The sequence below is a fragment of the Alternaria arbusti genome, assembly GCF_024043155.1.
Source record: "Alternaria arbusti strain BMP 1465 chromosome Unknown scaffold_2, whole genome shotgun sequence".
Lineage (NCBI taxonomy): Eukaryota > Fungi > Ascomycota > Dothideomycetes > Pleosporales > Pleosporaceae > Alternaria > Alternaria arbusti.
In genome coordinates this window covers 1,649,059-1,661,540 of record NW_026249942.1, presented here as the reverse complement: position 1 = coordinate 1,661,540, position 12,482 = coordinate 1,649,059, and the positions used below count along the sequence as shown (strand labels likewise).

Genomic DNA, 12,482 nt, shown 5'->3' with positions numbered 1-12,482 from the left:
AAAACATTACATCTCGTATATGTAGATCACGCAAAACAAGGCACGCAGTCTTGATTTCGCTGAAATACTTATACCTTTGAACTCCACTATCGATCATTGCGGCACTAAATCTAACACGCTACTTGTATTGCCCGGCGTAGCGACGATCTAAAGATGCTGTCCATTGCACATGGAGTAAATGTGTTTCCACGCGGTACTATTTGTTGTTGTTGCCAATGGCTTACACCAGCCTCTTCAGTCTGTTCGTGTATTACCACCAAACCTGCGATCCCTCAATCGAGCATGTGGCTTTTGCCAGAGGCCTCCATAGGACGTGTGTATCTTCGATATGACGAGGGAGCGCGAGAGCGTGTGTCCCGTCTTTCTCGTCGAAGTAGGTTCGAAAGCGGCCTAGATGTACGCTGCCCGTTTATGGCATATTGTTCTGGATAATTCCCGCTCAGGCTGTGCATCGTCTCAAGTGACGCTCGCCGTGTCCATACTGTCTTCGCTCCCATGTCCCCAGATCTCTTTGCTCTCGCTCTCCACCCCTCTCATTGCCTTTGCAACCTCTTCCAGTCTTACAACGACTTCTTGCACACCCTTGTTCACTTTCTCAAAGTATCGGTCGTTCTCTTCTCTCCTCTTCCGACTCAGCTCGATGTCCTTCTCTGTTTCCTCCTCCAGCTTGATGCGGTCGAACAGCTTTTCGCCTTTTCCCGACCCTGCTCCGTCGTGAGGGTGGTTCGCTAGACTCTGGGGTTGCAAGTCGTTCGCTTTACTGTCCTGCGACTTCTTCTGTTGTTCGGGTGTCTGTTCATCCTCTTCCGAGCGCGCCCATGCTTTCGCAAGTTCTATCTGCGCTTTTCGCAGCTCATCTAGTGCTCGAGAGTGTTCAGAGCCGAAGACAGTCATGCCTGGGCCCTTGATGGCGCTCAGCTCAACCTCCTCCAACGTGTTTTGCATTTCTGCCCATATCGCTTCGGCGCGTGACGATGCTTCGGCATCTGCGGCTTGGCTGTGCTGTCTTTGTCGCCGTTGGAATGGCGCCGAGGGGTTCGTGGAGGTGAGGCTGAGGTGGTCGCCATCGTTGGTGGTCGTGGGTGGAAGAGGTCGCTTGTTATCAGGAGAAAGGAGTGAGCGCTGGCGGACTAGCGGAGCCCTTGCAGGTGTTCGGACTTCGTGCAGCGATGTATTGGAGGCATTGTGTGACGGTGGCCCGACAAACAGCGCAGGCGCAGGTAGGCGATTAGTTTGCGTCTTGGTGACTTTCTTGTCGTCTTTGGAAGTCATAGTGGTGCATGCGCTGAGCGCGTTATTTGTGGCTAAGTTTAGGTGATTGGAAATGTGTGAGTATTGCGATGGGAAATTAGACTGATCACTACGAATCTTGAAGTTCACTGACTTGAGCTGCAACTGTGCTGGTGTTCATTGATGTTCTCCCCAGACGCGATGACGATGGCCCGATAAGATAAGATGGCCGTGCGGCGCTAACCCCTTCCGGGCCAACGCCGCTAAGCTGTGGGGCTTGGCTCTGGCGCACACTGATTCCAGCCGCTCTCGAAAATACTTCGACGTCCGCGATACTAACCACACTTCCCCCAGCACACCCGTCGTCAATACCGCAACCATGGGTAAAGGTACGCAGCCACTCCCTCCAGAAGCCCTCGATCGACGCGAAATGCACAATTCCACGCCTTCGCCGTCCTGACACGGGCGTATATTGGGTAGTTGCTCACAACATCATCAGGAAAGCCAAGAGGTCTCAACGCTGCCCGCAAGCTCCGCAACCATCGCCGCGAGGGACGATGGGCCGATCTCCACTACAAGAAGCGTCTCCTCGGAACCGCCTACAAGTCGTCTCCCTTCGGTGGATCTTCCCACGCCAAGGGCATCGTTCTCGAGAAGGTCGGTGTTGAGGCCAAGCAGCCCAACTCCGCCATCCGAAAGTGTGTCCGTGTACAATTGATCAAGAACGGAAAGAAGGTCACCGCTTTCGGTATGTCACTATGCGGAGATTGAAGAGGCATCGGCGACGAGCCTGTGGCAACAATGAGAGCGTGGGCTAATAATCTGCCAGTTCCCAACGACGGTTGCTTGAACTTCGTCGACGAGAACGACGAGGTCCTCCTCGCTGGTTTCGGTCGTAAGGGCAAGGCCAAGGGTGATATTCCCGGTGTGCGTTTCAAGGTCGTCAAGGTTTCCGGTGTCGGTCTGTCCGCACTGTGGAAGGAGAAGAAGGAGAAGCCCAGGTCATAGAGGACTCGTCTGCAAGGAGTCAAGGAAGGAAACGAACGTGGACCACAAGCCCGCCATGAACGAATGATGGAATCCGCGGATCACTATGGGGGGTTACCGGAGTCTTTACATCGGGGTTATCTGTGCTTCTACCCGGCATATGAAAAGTCATGATATGCTGGAGAGTTAGATAGAATCTGACTCATTCAAGCGCCCACTCCGTATGCGTATGCCATGGAGTGATGTTGGGTGCGTCGCCATGTCGTTTAGGGCTTGATAGTGAACGTGGTGCACCAAATATGTTTCAGATTCTATATTATGCATGATTCGTTGATCGAAAAAAGACGGTAATGTACACAATCCGCCCTGTAGTAACAAACTCCGACCAATGCAACATAGGAAAGAAGCGCCGCCGGGTATCTCAAACAAAACGCCAACCACCTTTGCCATCTTAGCAATCATTGCTTGTGCAATCCATCTTATTTCGTAAACATGGCATTAAACGTGTCCTCCAGTCCAGTGTCCTTCATAGTCCCGTAGTATTCATACTTAAGCTTCGGGCTGGCGAAGAGCTCAGCATCCCTCTTCACATTCTTCGGTACACCGAAGCCATCCAGACCCGGTATCTCTCCCGCACCTCCTTGCGCCTTCTGGTCTCCTTTGAAGAACCTGGGTGCGTTTTCCTTGAGAGGAGGCGCCCAGACACTCGGTTTCCAGGGGTTAGGTTTTTGGTTGGCGCCGAGCGAGGGTGGCGGCGGTGCAGGGACCCGGTGACGGAATGGATTCGGGTCCGGTTTGGAGAAGATGGAGTGGGGTTCTCTGAAACGAGGGGGTGTTGCTGGCTGACGAGATGTCGTCTTGGAGAAGTGGTTGGGTATAATCTCTGGGGGTTGTGAAGAGAACCGACTTCCGGGATTCTTGGTCGGTGTCCAGTCCATGTCGTCTGCGCCCAAGAATGTAGATCGCTGGGCATAGGGTGTGGTGACGTCGGTAGCATGTGTGGTGAAGGAGGCTTCTGAGATGGTGGGCGATGGGGGAAGAGGGGAGGACTCCTTGCACTGATCCATGCCATTTGCAAAATCGGGCGCTATACTGTCGAAAACGCTTGCTTGGGGATGAGCTGGGTGGTAAGAGCCTCTTCTTGCCTTCTGTGCGCTATCGGGTGCGCTGGGTACGGGTTCGCGAGCCGTTTTAAGAAAAGAGGGCGCGGCGCCGTAGACTATGCGGACCGCCTTCCATGTCATGATAGACGAGAAGGTTAATATTCCGAGCATACACACATGTGTGTACCGGAATAGTGTCAACGTGTCGTTGTTGATGGTGTGACCTTTCCAGTAGTAGAGGGTTAGGAAACGAAGAGCCACGGCAGTAATTCGAATCATCCATAGTGACATGAGCCCGCGCATCCTGCCCGTAAGGCTGTTCGTCTTGAGTTTCAGCTTGGGGTTCCACCAGATTGTGAGAGCATCGGCGATAATCGCAAAGTTCAGCCACTTGAGTATCACGGGCGAAAGTACACAGATTTCGTCCATCCAGCATCCCGACTTTGCCTGAGTCCAACAAGTATCCCAGCTGAAAACTTGGTACGCCCGTATACCCTCATCCGGGCCCATGTACAGTCCAGCAGCATGCCAGACAATTCCTATTGCTGTGCTCACGACATAGGTCCACTTCGCCAGCGAAATGAACCTCAATGTCCACGCTTGTCGGTGGGTATGTACGGTTGTGCGCTTCTGTTTACTTGCTTCCATGATACGCGCCAGGTTGTCTGCTCTGGCAATATGGTTCGCGTTCCGGATCTGGTGTTGGACTCGAGGCAGACATTCGCTACAGACCTGCGGGTACCGGGTCTCGAGCTCGTCCTTGTAGTCCTCGTACGCCGCTAAGAATTGCCCATACGTCGGATCATCCTCTTCCGGAAGATACTCGCCCAAGAGCTTTGCGTAGAGGGTCTGGTTGCGCTGACATGTGTCGCAGAAGATGTCGTCACCGGGTACGGACATGGCGGGTGTTGGGGAGCGGGAGCGCAGGTGTTGGAACGAGGCTTGAGGGGCGGTCGCGACTTCTTCGATGGGCGGATCGGTGATGTTTCCGCGCTGGGGAACAGGTCAGTTGGAGAGGTTCGGGTGTTTATGCGGCAGAGTAAGTACTTCGTCGAAGTGATTCACGGCGTCGCATTGCGGACAGTGAAATGTCTTGGGTATTTGTGAGACAGTGTCGCGTGACAGTGTATTGCAGTAATGGCAGCGCAGTCTGCGCCGTAATAGCGCCATGGTGGGAAGACACCTGAAGTGGGTGGTGATGGGTAGGGTTGATGCACCATGTCATGGGCGACGTGTTTTGGATTCTGCCGAGGCGGCCACACCGCCCGGGCGCCGGCGCGGAATTTTGGCTCACCAGGTCGAATGCACTGTTCACCACTTCTGGAGGGACGACTGCCGACAATCCATCGCCGTGGAAACAACACCGGCTCGAACCCTACGACACACCGTATCCGTCTGATCTCCCCGGTCGTATCCGCCACTACACCCCTCGCCGCCCGCCATTCGATGGCTCGGTAGTCCGCAAACCCTCGCATCTCCATCTCCACCGCCGCCATCCCGCCCACCATGAGCCAATTGATCGTCAGGCCGGGGCGCAACGCCGCCCGTCAGGCCAAAAAACTCAAAGAGATCCGCAAGGTCAAAAACGCAATCCAATGGCACGAGCGGGAACGCAAGAAGCGCCAGGGACTCAAACAGGACAAATGGGAAATCAAGCGAGCCATCCTTGCGCGTAAAGGGTGGGAACAAGAGCGCATCAAGGGTGTCAGGAAGCAAGCTCTGGCCAATGCAAAAGAGGACTGGAAACTTGGTCCGTTGAGGCCAAATCGCGCCGTCGGCCCAGATGCTGAGAAATACGGTGCCCTCACCGGCGGCCAGGTGCAGAAGCCTGAGATACCTATCGAGGCGCAGAAGAGCCGGAACGCTTTTAGGGAAAAGAAAGGCCTCGAGCTCGAGTACCCGCTGGTCGTGGACGATAAGAAATACTTTCCAATTGTGAAGGGTGATCGTGTCGTAATTCTGAAAGGAAAAGAGGCGGGTAAGGTCGGTGTGGTACGAGAGACCATAGATCGATCACACGACGTCGTTATTAAGGGCATGAACTTGGTATTTACCGCCTAGCTGTGTCATCAAGTTTGAGTGTTAACATTTGCCAGCAATACTTCGACACTAATCTATTTAGTAGTGCTGCCGAAGAGATGGGGCCCAAGGTAGAGAACGAGGTGCCTATGCCCTTGAGCAATGTACGTCTCGTGGTACCAGCCGAGATAGACCAGGGAGGCCAGAAGCGTTACGAGGACGTCGTGGTTGAGAAGATCTACATGGAGCGGCATACAACCGGCATTGATCCATACACCGGTACTGACTACGGGAACGACACAATACCCGAAGCACACCAATACGATCCTCGAACTGGACTTCCCATCTTCCATCGATACATCGCAGGCACACGGCAACGACTGGAATGGCCATGGGAACGTGTGGAAGGAACTGAAGCTGTTGGTACCACAAAAGAAACAAGCAAAGACAAGAAAACATTACTCAAAAAGGCCCTGGCCAAGGTGAGCCAGCCGTTCACGAGCTTGAGTCGTTGGCGGAGCAAGAACAAGGAGGACCAAGCTCAACAAGACGCAACGAATAGCAGGAGCCCAGTCGACCTCGAGGCAAAATTCGCCGAGATTCAAAGGCAAGAGCAGGAACGATTCAAGACCGCCGCTCCAATAAGCATAGACCCTGAGCTTCCTTCGGCCTATGATGTGGACACAAGACGAAACATTGTCGAAGGTTCGCAGTCCATGGCTTACACGCTCGTTGCGCCACCTTTCCCCGACACCATTGCAGAAGAACTCCGTAGCGATATCCACGAGTTCTCCATCAAAGCGAAGAAAGACAGGGACCCCGAAGTACCGCGTCCTATCAAGGTTGCGCAACACTCCGAACAGGGTGTGGTCGCGCGAGAAATTGCAAAGCAAAAGCACAGAGCGGCGCAGGCAATGAAGACGCCCATGCAATTGAGGTGGGAGCTTGAGCATCAGAAGAAGGTGCAGAGCCAGAAGGAGAAGCCGCTTGTCGACCAGGAGAGCTTGCTGGCGGCATTAGGTCAGCACATGCAGAAGAGTGCTACGAAGCCGTATCTGGGCAAGAAGCAGATTCCCAGTCAAACAGCCGACCTCGACTAGAGTGACTGAGACGATGGCATGATAACATATCACGCCTGCGACACGAGACTTGTAGCATACCTTTTGTATATATAGCATGGATTGAAGCCGAAAACTCAGCTAGGCTTTCTGTGGCCTGTTGGGTATCTTCGCTGTAAATGAACATCAAACGCCTGCATCATGCATACCATGATCTCTTGAACCTCTCCCATGAAATCGTTCTTGAGTTCATACCAGAATGCCCCAGTATTCCGCTCGTCCTCCTGCGCCCTCCAACTCCTCCCACTGCACCAGGAAGCGATCCACGACCTTTAGCAGCAGTTTCCCACTTAGACTCAGTGTCTTGACTCGTGCAAAACTCTCTACGTACACAGTCTTGCACTTGCCTCTACTATTCGCGCCCTTGATGTTGAAGAAGCGCAGTATAAGGCTTGCGAGGACAAGGATTACAGCCGTGGCTGGGCCGTTGGTGATGATGAGATCTGGGAGGTCGGCAGCTGCGGCTTCGTATGGTGTTGTAGGGGCTTGGCCGGCCAGAAGTGGTGGTGCGCGGAGGAGAGGTGTGAAGGAAGTTAGGAGGGTGTAAAGTGAGGTGAAAGGCGTTGTGAGGAGTGGTTGGTGTATCTTGCGCGCGCGAGGGATGACGGCGATGTTGTAGTGGTCTGGCCCGGTGCATGTTGGTCTCTCTACCCTCTTCTCTTCTAGAGCATGTGTCGTGCCGTCTGCATCTGTAATCTCCATCACAGGTCTTCTTCGCGTGCCGTCTGGTTGCACCGCCTCTTCCTCCGATTCTTGCTTTCGCAGTGGCTCCTTCTCCCCATCTTCGAGTCCTCGCTCGAACTCCGCGGCGCGTTGCGCTGAGAACGCATCTCCGCTGCTGACCACGTATGTTCGGTGTGTGTATTTCCGTGTGTCTAGATCTCGCAGTAGGTAGAACATCTCGTGTGTATGTCCGCCTGATCCAAGAACGACGAGGATACGTGTTGCGAGCGGGCGCTTGCGCAGTGGTGTGGACTTTGAGCGCGCATTTGGAAGTATGGCAAGTAGACGCAGTGTTGCCGCGACAAGCAGGGTAGCAAGGGTCGCGATCGCGAAGGAGAGGGTGTAGAGTGAGGACGGCGGGGGCGCCATGGTGGGGTTGTCGCGAAGGATGAAGGTCAGGTCGTGGTGGATTGTTCCCTTGGTCGAGTGTGCCAAGCTGAGGAACAACGAGATACTGTGTCTCAGGTTAAGAGCAAAAGCATCGTTGTCGCGGCCGTAAACTTCACCAGGTGAAGGTACGTGTCGCCGCAATTGGCCAATCGTAGGGACCTCGGGACGCGAAATCACATGCTTCAGACTTGGCGTCAGGGCAAGTCATCCCACACCATCCACGTCTGCTTCCACATCTTCCCGACATGCCAAGGGCTCGTCCATCATAACCAAAAACCATGCCTGGCGGCGTATAATTCACTCTCACTCGGTCAAGTCTCACATGTCAACCATCTGCGGATACGGAGACCCCTTCATACCTAGGTAATCGAGCATTTCTGGACACGCAATGTACGCGGACTTGCTGTTAGAGCATGGAATTGTCTCTCCCCCGTTCTGGAAAATGAAGTCGCGCATTCGAAAAGCGGAACATAGAACCATGGAAAGAGGTTTTTTAGAGAGAGACATGTGCTGTCTCTCTTTCGTTTTGAATGACGAGACCGCATGTGTGATTTTGGAAGGATCAGGGGATGATTACAAAGAAGTTTTATACCCATGACGCCAGACTACCAAATGGTAAGATGGCTGATCCGGGATAAAGCATCCATGGGATCTAACGGGAAATAAGGAGAGAACGGCATGGAACAATGCATTGCTGATTTAGAGATTCCGTCATCTCCACTTCCATTAAACATTCACATGGACTTTCTCTGCCATTCTTCTGGACGAGCGCACATAAGTCCTACCAGAACGAGTTTTGAGACATTAAGAGGTAGATGCTACATAGTAAATCTTGCACTCCGCATCATGAACGAGATAAATATCGCTTCTGGATTTTCAAGCTTCTCGCTGCATGTTGAGGAACGGAAGAGAACAGAAAAAAGGTGGAGTTTCATGCACCAAGGAAGCCGGCAGTCCATTCCTTCGGCTGTGCTCTCATGTGGTGACTTCCCATACGGTTTTTGGAACAATCTCAACACATAAGTCCTACAGTGCCTTCTGTTAGAACCGATATTGCGCAGCTCCTCAAATTCAGTTTCGAAAACCTCTATGTATCGATTTGATGCACCTTTTATTCCTTTCAAGGTCCCAGAATGGGTTGCTGCGAAGCACATAGAATGCGCCTGTATCTCTTTTGGAGCTCAGCATGAGAATGAATATCCCATTTCATGAAGGGGTTGGAATGTCGTTTCTTCCTTGATCATCGGAGTGCTGGTCCAGCGACATATATCAGAAGGGCATATGTCTTTTGAGAGACTCATTGCCTTGTGTGTGGTTGAAGCAGACCAGACATAGCGCCTTTGTATGCACTTTTTCGAAAATGCACCACATAGGGGTATCAGGTGCATCTTTTGAGAAAGAATCATTTGGGATATAGAACGATGTGAGAGCTTTGGACCGAGAAGAACATATATACACCACTAGCGCTCCCAAACTAGCTAAAGCTACTAGGTACGAATATCAAAGATCCAATACTGTCTCGATGCGTTCATGAGACGTGAGGGAAACGCCATCCATCGAGTAATCATGTGTAAACACATACCGAACTCCGCTGCGACCAACCCCGAATGATTCAAAACAAAAATTTCGCGCGCTTTCGCCGTTACCTTCCACTCACATTTGCAAGAACATCTTCCCAAACCGGCCAATAAGTATTCCCACCCGGCTCATCCATCTGCCACATTAAACTCGGATTCCGCCTCATGACACCCTCATGCTCTCTCTTCAATCCCACCAGTCTCTCACTCAGAATCCTCATCTCAGTGACCACTAGCCTTAGCTCTTTGCCCTCCACAGTAGCAGGCGATATCTCACCCTTCAAATCCGACAACGGGCCAATGAGACGAGTGAGCGTGGGCGGTAGACTATATCGAAAAGAAGCTTCTACCCAGGCAGTGACCGCGACACGAGAAGCTAGAAAGGCACTCAAGGCGGGTAGGTAGGGAAGTGTGTCTGCTGAGGAGGTTGTGGTGTAGTGTGAAGATGGGGATAGAGCGCGGCTCAGATGGATGGGCCAGCAGAGCGCTGCATATCGCAAGAAAGGCAAATGGGTATCGAAAGGCACGGTGCGGATACTATTCGCCCTCGAGCTGTTGTGTTCAGTTGGTATTGTCGGCATCGCATGGATGTGATTGTCTCCGTCTGATGAAGACAGGGACTTGTATCCACTGTCTATCGACGCGCTTGTTCTTTGGCTCGCACTACTACTGGTAGGTATGGTAGGTGGCATGGCTGGACTGTGAGGCTGCAAAGCACCGAGAGGACGTTTTGGTATATCGTGAGCAAGATATGATAGACATCGTGCAGCAAGGTGGCCATGGACGCTGCTTGTATCGCAAAGACTGAACTCTGAGCCTTGAGATAGTGGGTTGAGAAGGTAATCGCGTATGGATTCGTGGGTGAAAGCGATCTCGTCGTTGACCACGCAGAGAAGACCACATGTCAGTTCCGGCAAGGCTTGTATAACATCGGCCATATGCGGACCCTCGGGAATGTTGGGTCTGTATGTGTCCAGAGCAGCGTGTAGTGCCCCCGGACACATGCGGTTGATTGGGAAAGACAACCATCGAAATGTATCGACAACGACGCGTTTTTCTGTCGGCGGATGGCGCGCTAATGCGTCAAACATGATACGGAAGAGCGCTTCCAGGCCCTGTATTGAATGCACTCCCTGGAGGATATCCAGTCGCTCGTCCGACGACAGTAACGGCGACTGAAGGAGTTTCAACAACATGTTGGCCCAGAGAAAATCCCCATCTGCCGTCCTCGCGACTCCCGACATGAGCCTTCGATCCATAGAAATACCGAAGAAGCCCTGATCTGCTAGGCGGTTCATTTCCGGTACCACAAATCGATCGATAGCAGCAGTATTGTGTTGACCGGTAAGCGAGAGAATGTGAGGAGCATCTGAAGCCCATTTCTGATACTCAAGCGGTATCTTCAAATTCGGTCTGCTGAAGAGGATAATTCTTGTGTCAGACCCACGACAAAGCCTTGCTAACGATGCAAGGAGCGTCTCAGTATCGCTGCACTCATCGATGCCATCAAGTACAAGAAAAGTGGGATGTTGCCGAAGTAGAAGGAGAAGAACATCGAGCACTTCATCAGAGGTGGCATGCTCTCGGAAGGACGTTTTCCGCAATAAAAGGCTGACAGTATCCAAAGTGGATCGGTCGTGCCGACGAACATGAAGCAGCTGGCATGCCATAGCCCGAAAGGCATCTTCAGATTGGTTGTTCTCGGATAGAAGGTGATTGAAATGATAGCTTGCAGTGGCCGGCGGTTCGTCGCACAGATCAGGATCGTCCGCTTCACCAGCTAGATTTTCAACGACTGAATGCGAGATGACGGTCTTCCCAAAGCCAGATTTCGCTGAGCTTTTGTCAGTTTGTAGAAAACCCGGAGTATGCGCGCGGCGACTTACCCTGTACAAACAGTACCCGATGTTGCCAGTTGCCGACTAAAGCTTCTTGGTCATTTGCCATGCTGCTATCAAAGCGCAAGCTCCTCCATTGGGCGTATGCAGCAACACGCAGGAACCAAGCGCAGGACTCTTGATAAGGTTGTTGGATGCCCGGAGACCGGGTGGCAATCAAGGTAGAAGACGACAGCCAGTGCTGTACTTTCTCCACTCTCCTCAAGCGCTTCGCCAGCCGTTGTTCCTTTTGCTCCACTCGACCGTTGACCGTAACTTCGTTTTGACGTTGCAAAAATTCGATATAACTTCTGCGGTGCTGTGAGATGTCCGCGTAGTATTGGGTCTGGTTCGCAGTTTCTGTTTCTAACCACCTCCTGTGCTGGCCTAGCCGTGTTTCAAGGTGGGCGAATCGGGAATCGAATGGTCGCCATAGTGTCTCACTGTGGAGGACGTTCCTACAGCTGACGGGCGTGCTTTGTGCTCCGCGACAGAAGATACAATATAGCTCCAAGAACAGCTGTACAAGATCCGCGTATACGCAAGACAGAAGTGCAGCCAGATGACGATCTCCAGCCTCGCCATGGGACTCGGCTCCGTTACGCTTGCAGATGTTGTAAACCTCTTGATAGGGTGGTATGATTTGCGAAACAGCTTCAAGTACATCGGCAATTTTCTCCAGGACAAGCACGCAGTCACCGCTCATCTGCTTCCGTGTTAGTCCAAGTTGCATGTAAAATGTACTACATGCATACCTTGAAGACTACACGAACAGTTGCCCAGAAATAGCCTGCCCATTCTGACTGCAATTCGACGCATGTGCCAAGGACATCGAAGTAGGGTGCAAAGGTGCGAATGAACAGTATAAACTTTCGACTGCATACGACTAATCTTCGGTCTGCCGACCCATTGCCAGCGGTAGTACGACGGATCTCTTCGAGCAGAAGTGTTGAGCTGATACGATGATCGAAATGTTGACGATGTTCTTGCAGTATGGTGTTGTGTGTTGCTTCTATGGCGTCATCAAAGAATGGATGGTCCAAGCTATATATTGTTAGCTACATCCAGGCCACCAGTGGTAGACTCACCTCGAATCAACCATTGCTACGTCCATGTTTTAAGCCTATTGCGACAGTTCTCGGATGGAATCGAACTTGAGCGCAGGCGTCTTCTCTGTAACGAATGCATTGGCACAAGATGTTAAAATGCACGTTGAACAATTCAGAGCGACGGTCACATGGTAAAGGCATGGAGGCGGCAGGGGCAGCGGTGTGTTAATGTAATAAGCATTCAACGTGCTCGATCTGATGGGACCCAAGCGAGAGCAATTACGGCCCTGCATGGAGCCACGGGAGAAGAAATGGGCGTCGTGGGGCTGAAAGGTTGCGGGAGATAAGCGGGATGTGTAAGAAGATGGTGAGTGAGTACCCGTCGCCACGCATGTCATGCCCCGGACAC

At 52.3% G+C, this 12,482-nt stretch overlaps 6 protein-coding genes across 6 annotated transcripts; 2 read left to right on the top strand and 4 right to left on the bottom strand.

Annotated features, from left to right (window-relative positions):
- Positions 1-456: 456 nt before the first annotated feature.
- On the bottom strand, positions 457-1,272 carry J4E86_002147 (uncharacterized protein; the record flags this gene model as incomplete). Its single annotated transcript, XM_051442710.1, has 1 exon — positions 457-1,272. One exon carries the CDS (start codon positions 1,270-1,272, stop codon positions 457-459), a length of 816 nt encoding a protein of 271 aa, XP_051306298.1.
- A 337-nt stretch (positions 1,273-1,609) lies between these two features.
- Positions 1,610-2,238, top strand: RPS23 (40S ribosomal protein S23; the record flags this gene model as incomplete). Its single annotated transcript, XM_051442709.1, has 3 exons — positions 1,610-1,619; positions 1,730-1,978; positions 2,060-2,238. 3 exons carry the CDS (start codon positions 1,610-1,612, stop codon positions 2,236-2,238), a joined length of 438 nt encoding a protein of 145 aa, XP_051306297.1.
- Positions 2,239-2,696: 458 nt separating this feature from the next.
- J4E86_002145 (uncharacterized protein) lies at positions 2,697-4,220 on the bottom strand (the record flags this gene model as incomplete). The annotated part of the gene is made up of 1 exon (XM_051442708.1): positions 2,697-4,220. One exon carries the CDS (start codon positions 4,218-4,220, stop codon positions 2,697-2,699), a length of 1,524 nt encoding a protein of 507 aa, XP_051306296.1.
- Positions 4,221-4,826: 606 nt separating this feature from the next.
- On the top strand, positions 4,827-6,439 carry J4E86_002144 (uncharacterized protein; the record flags this gene model as incomplete). The annotated part of the gene is made up of 2 exons (XM_051442707.1): positions 4,827-5,366; positions 5,417-6,439. 2 exons carry the CDS (start codon positions 4,827-4,829, stop codon positions 6,437-6,439), a joined length of 1,563 nt encoding a protein of 520 aa, XP_051306295.1.
- A 207-nt stretch (positions 6,440-6,646) lies between these two features.
- Positions 6,647-7,549, bottom strand: J4E86_002143 (uncharacterized protein; the record flags this gene model as incomplete). Its single annotated transcript, XM_051442706.1, has 1 exon — positions 6,647-7,549. One exon carries the CDS (start codon positions 7,547-7,549, stop codon positions 6,647-6,649), a length of 903 nt encoding a protein of 300 aa, XP_051306294.1.
- A 3,443-nt stretch (positions 7,550-10,992) lies between these two features.
- Positions 10,993-12,138, bottom strand: J4E86_002142 (uncharacterized protein; the record flags this gene model as incomplete). The annotated part of the gene is made up of 3 exons (XM_051442705.1): positions 10,993-11,730; positions 11,780-12,068; positions 12,113-12,138. The coding sequence occupies 3 exons, from the start codon at positions 12,136-12,138 to the stop codon at positions 10,993-10,995; spliced, it is 1,053 nt and encodes a 350-aa protein (XP_051306293.1).
- Positions 12,139-12,482: the final 344 nt, after the last annotated feature.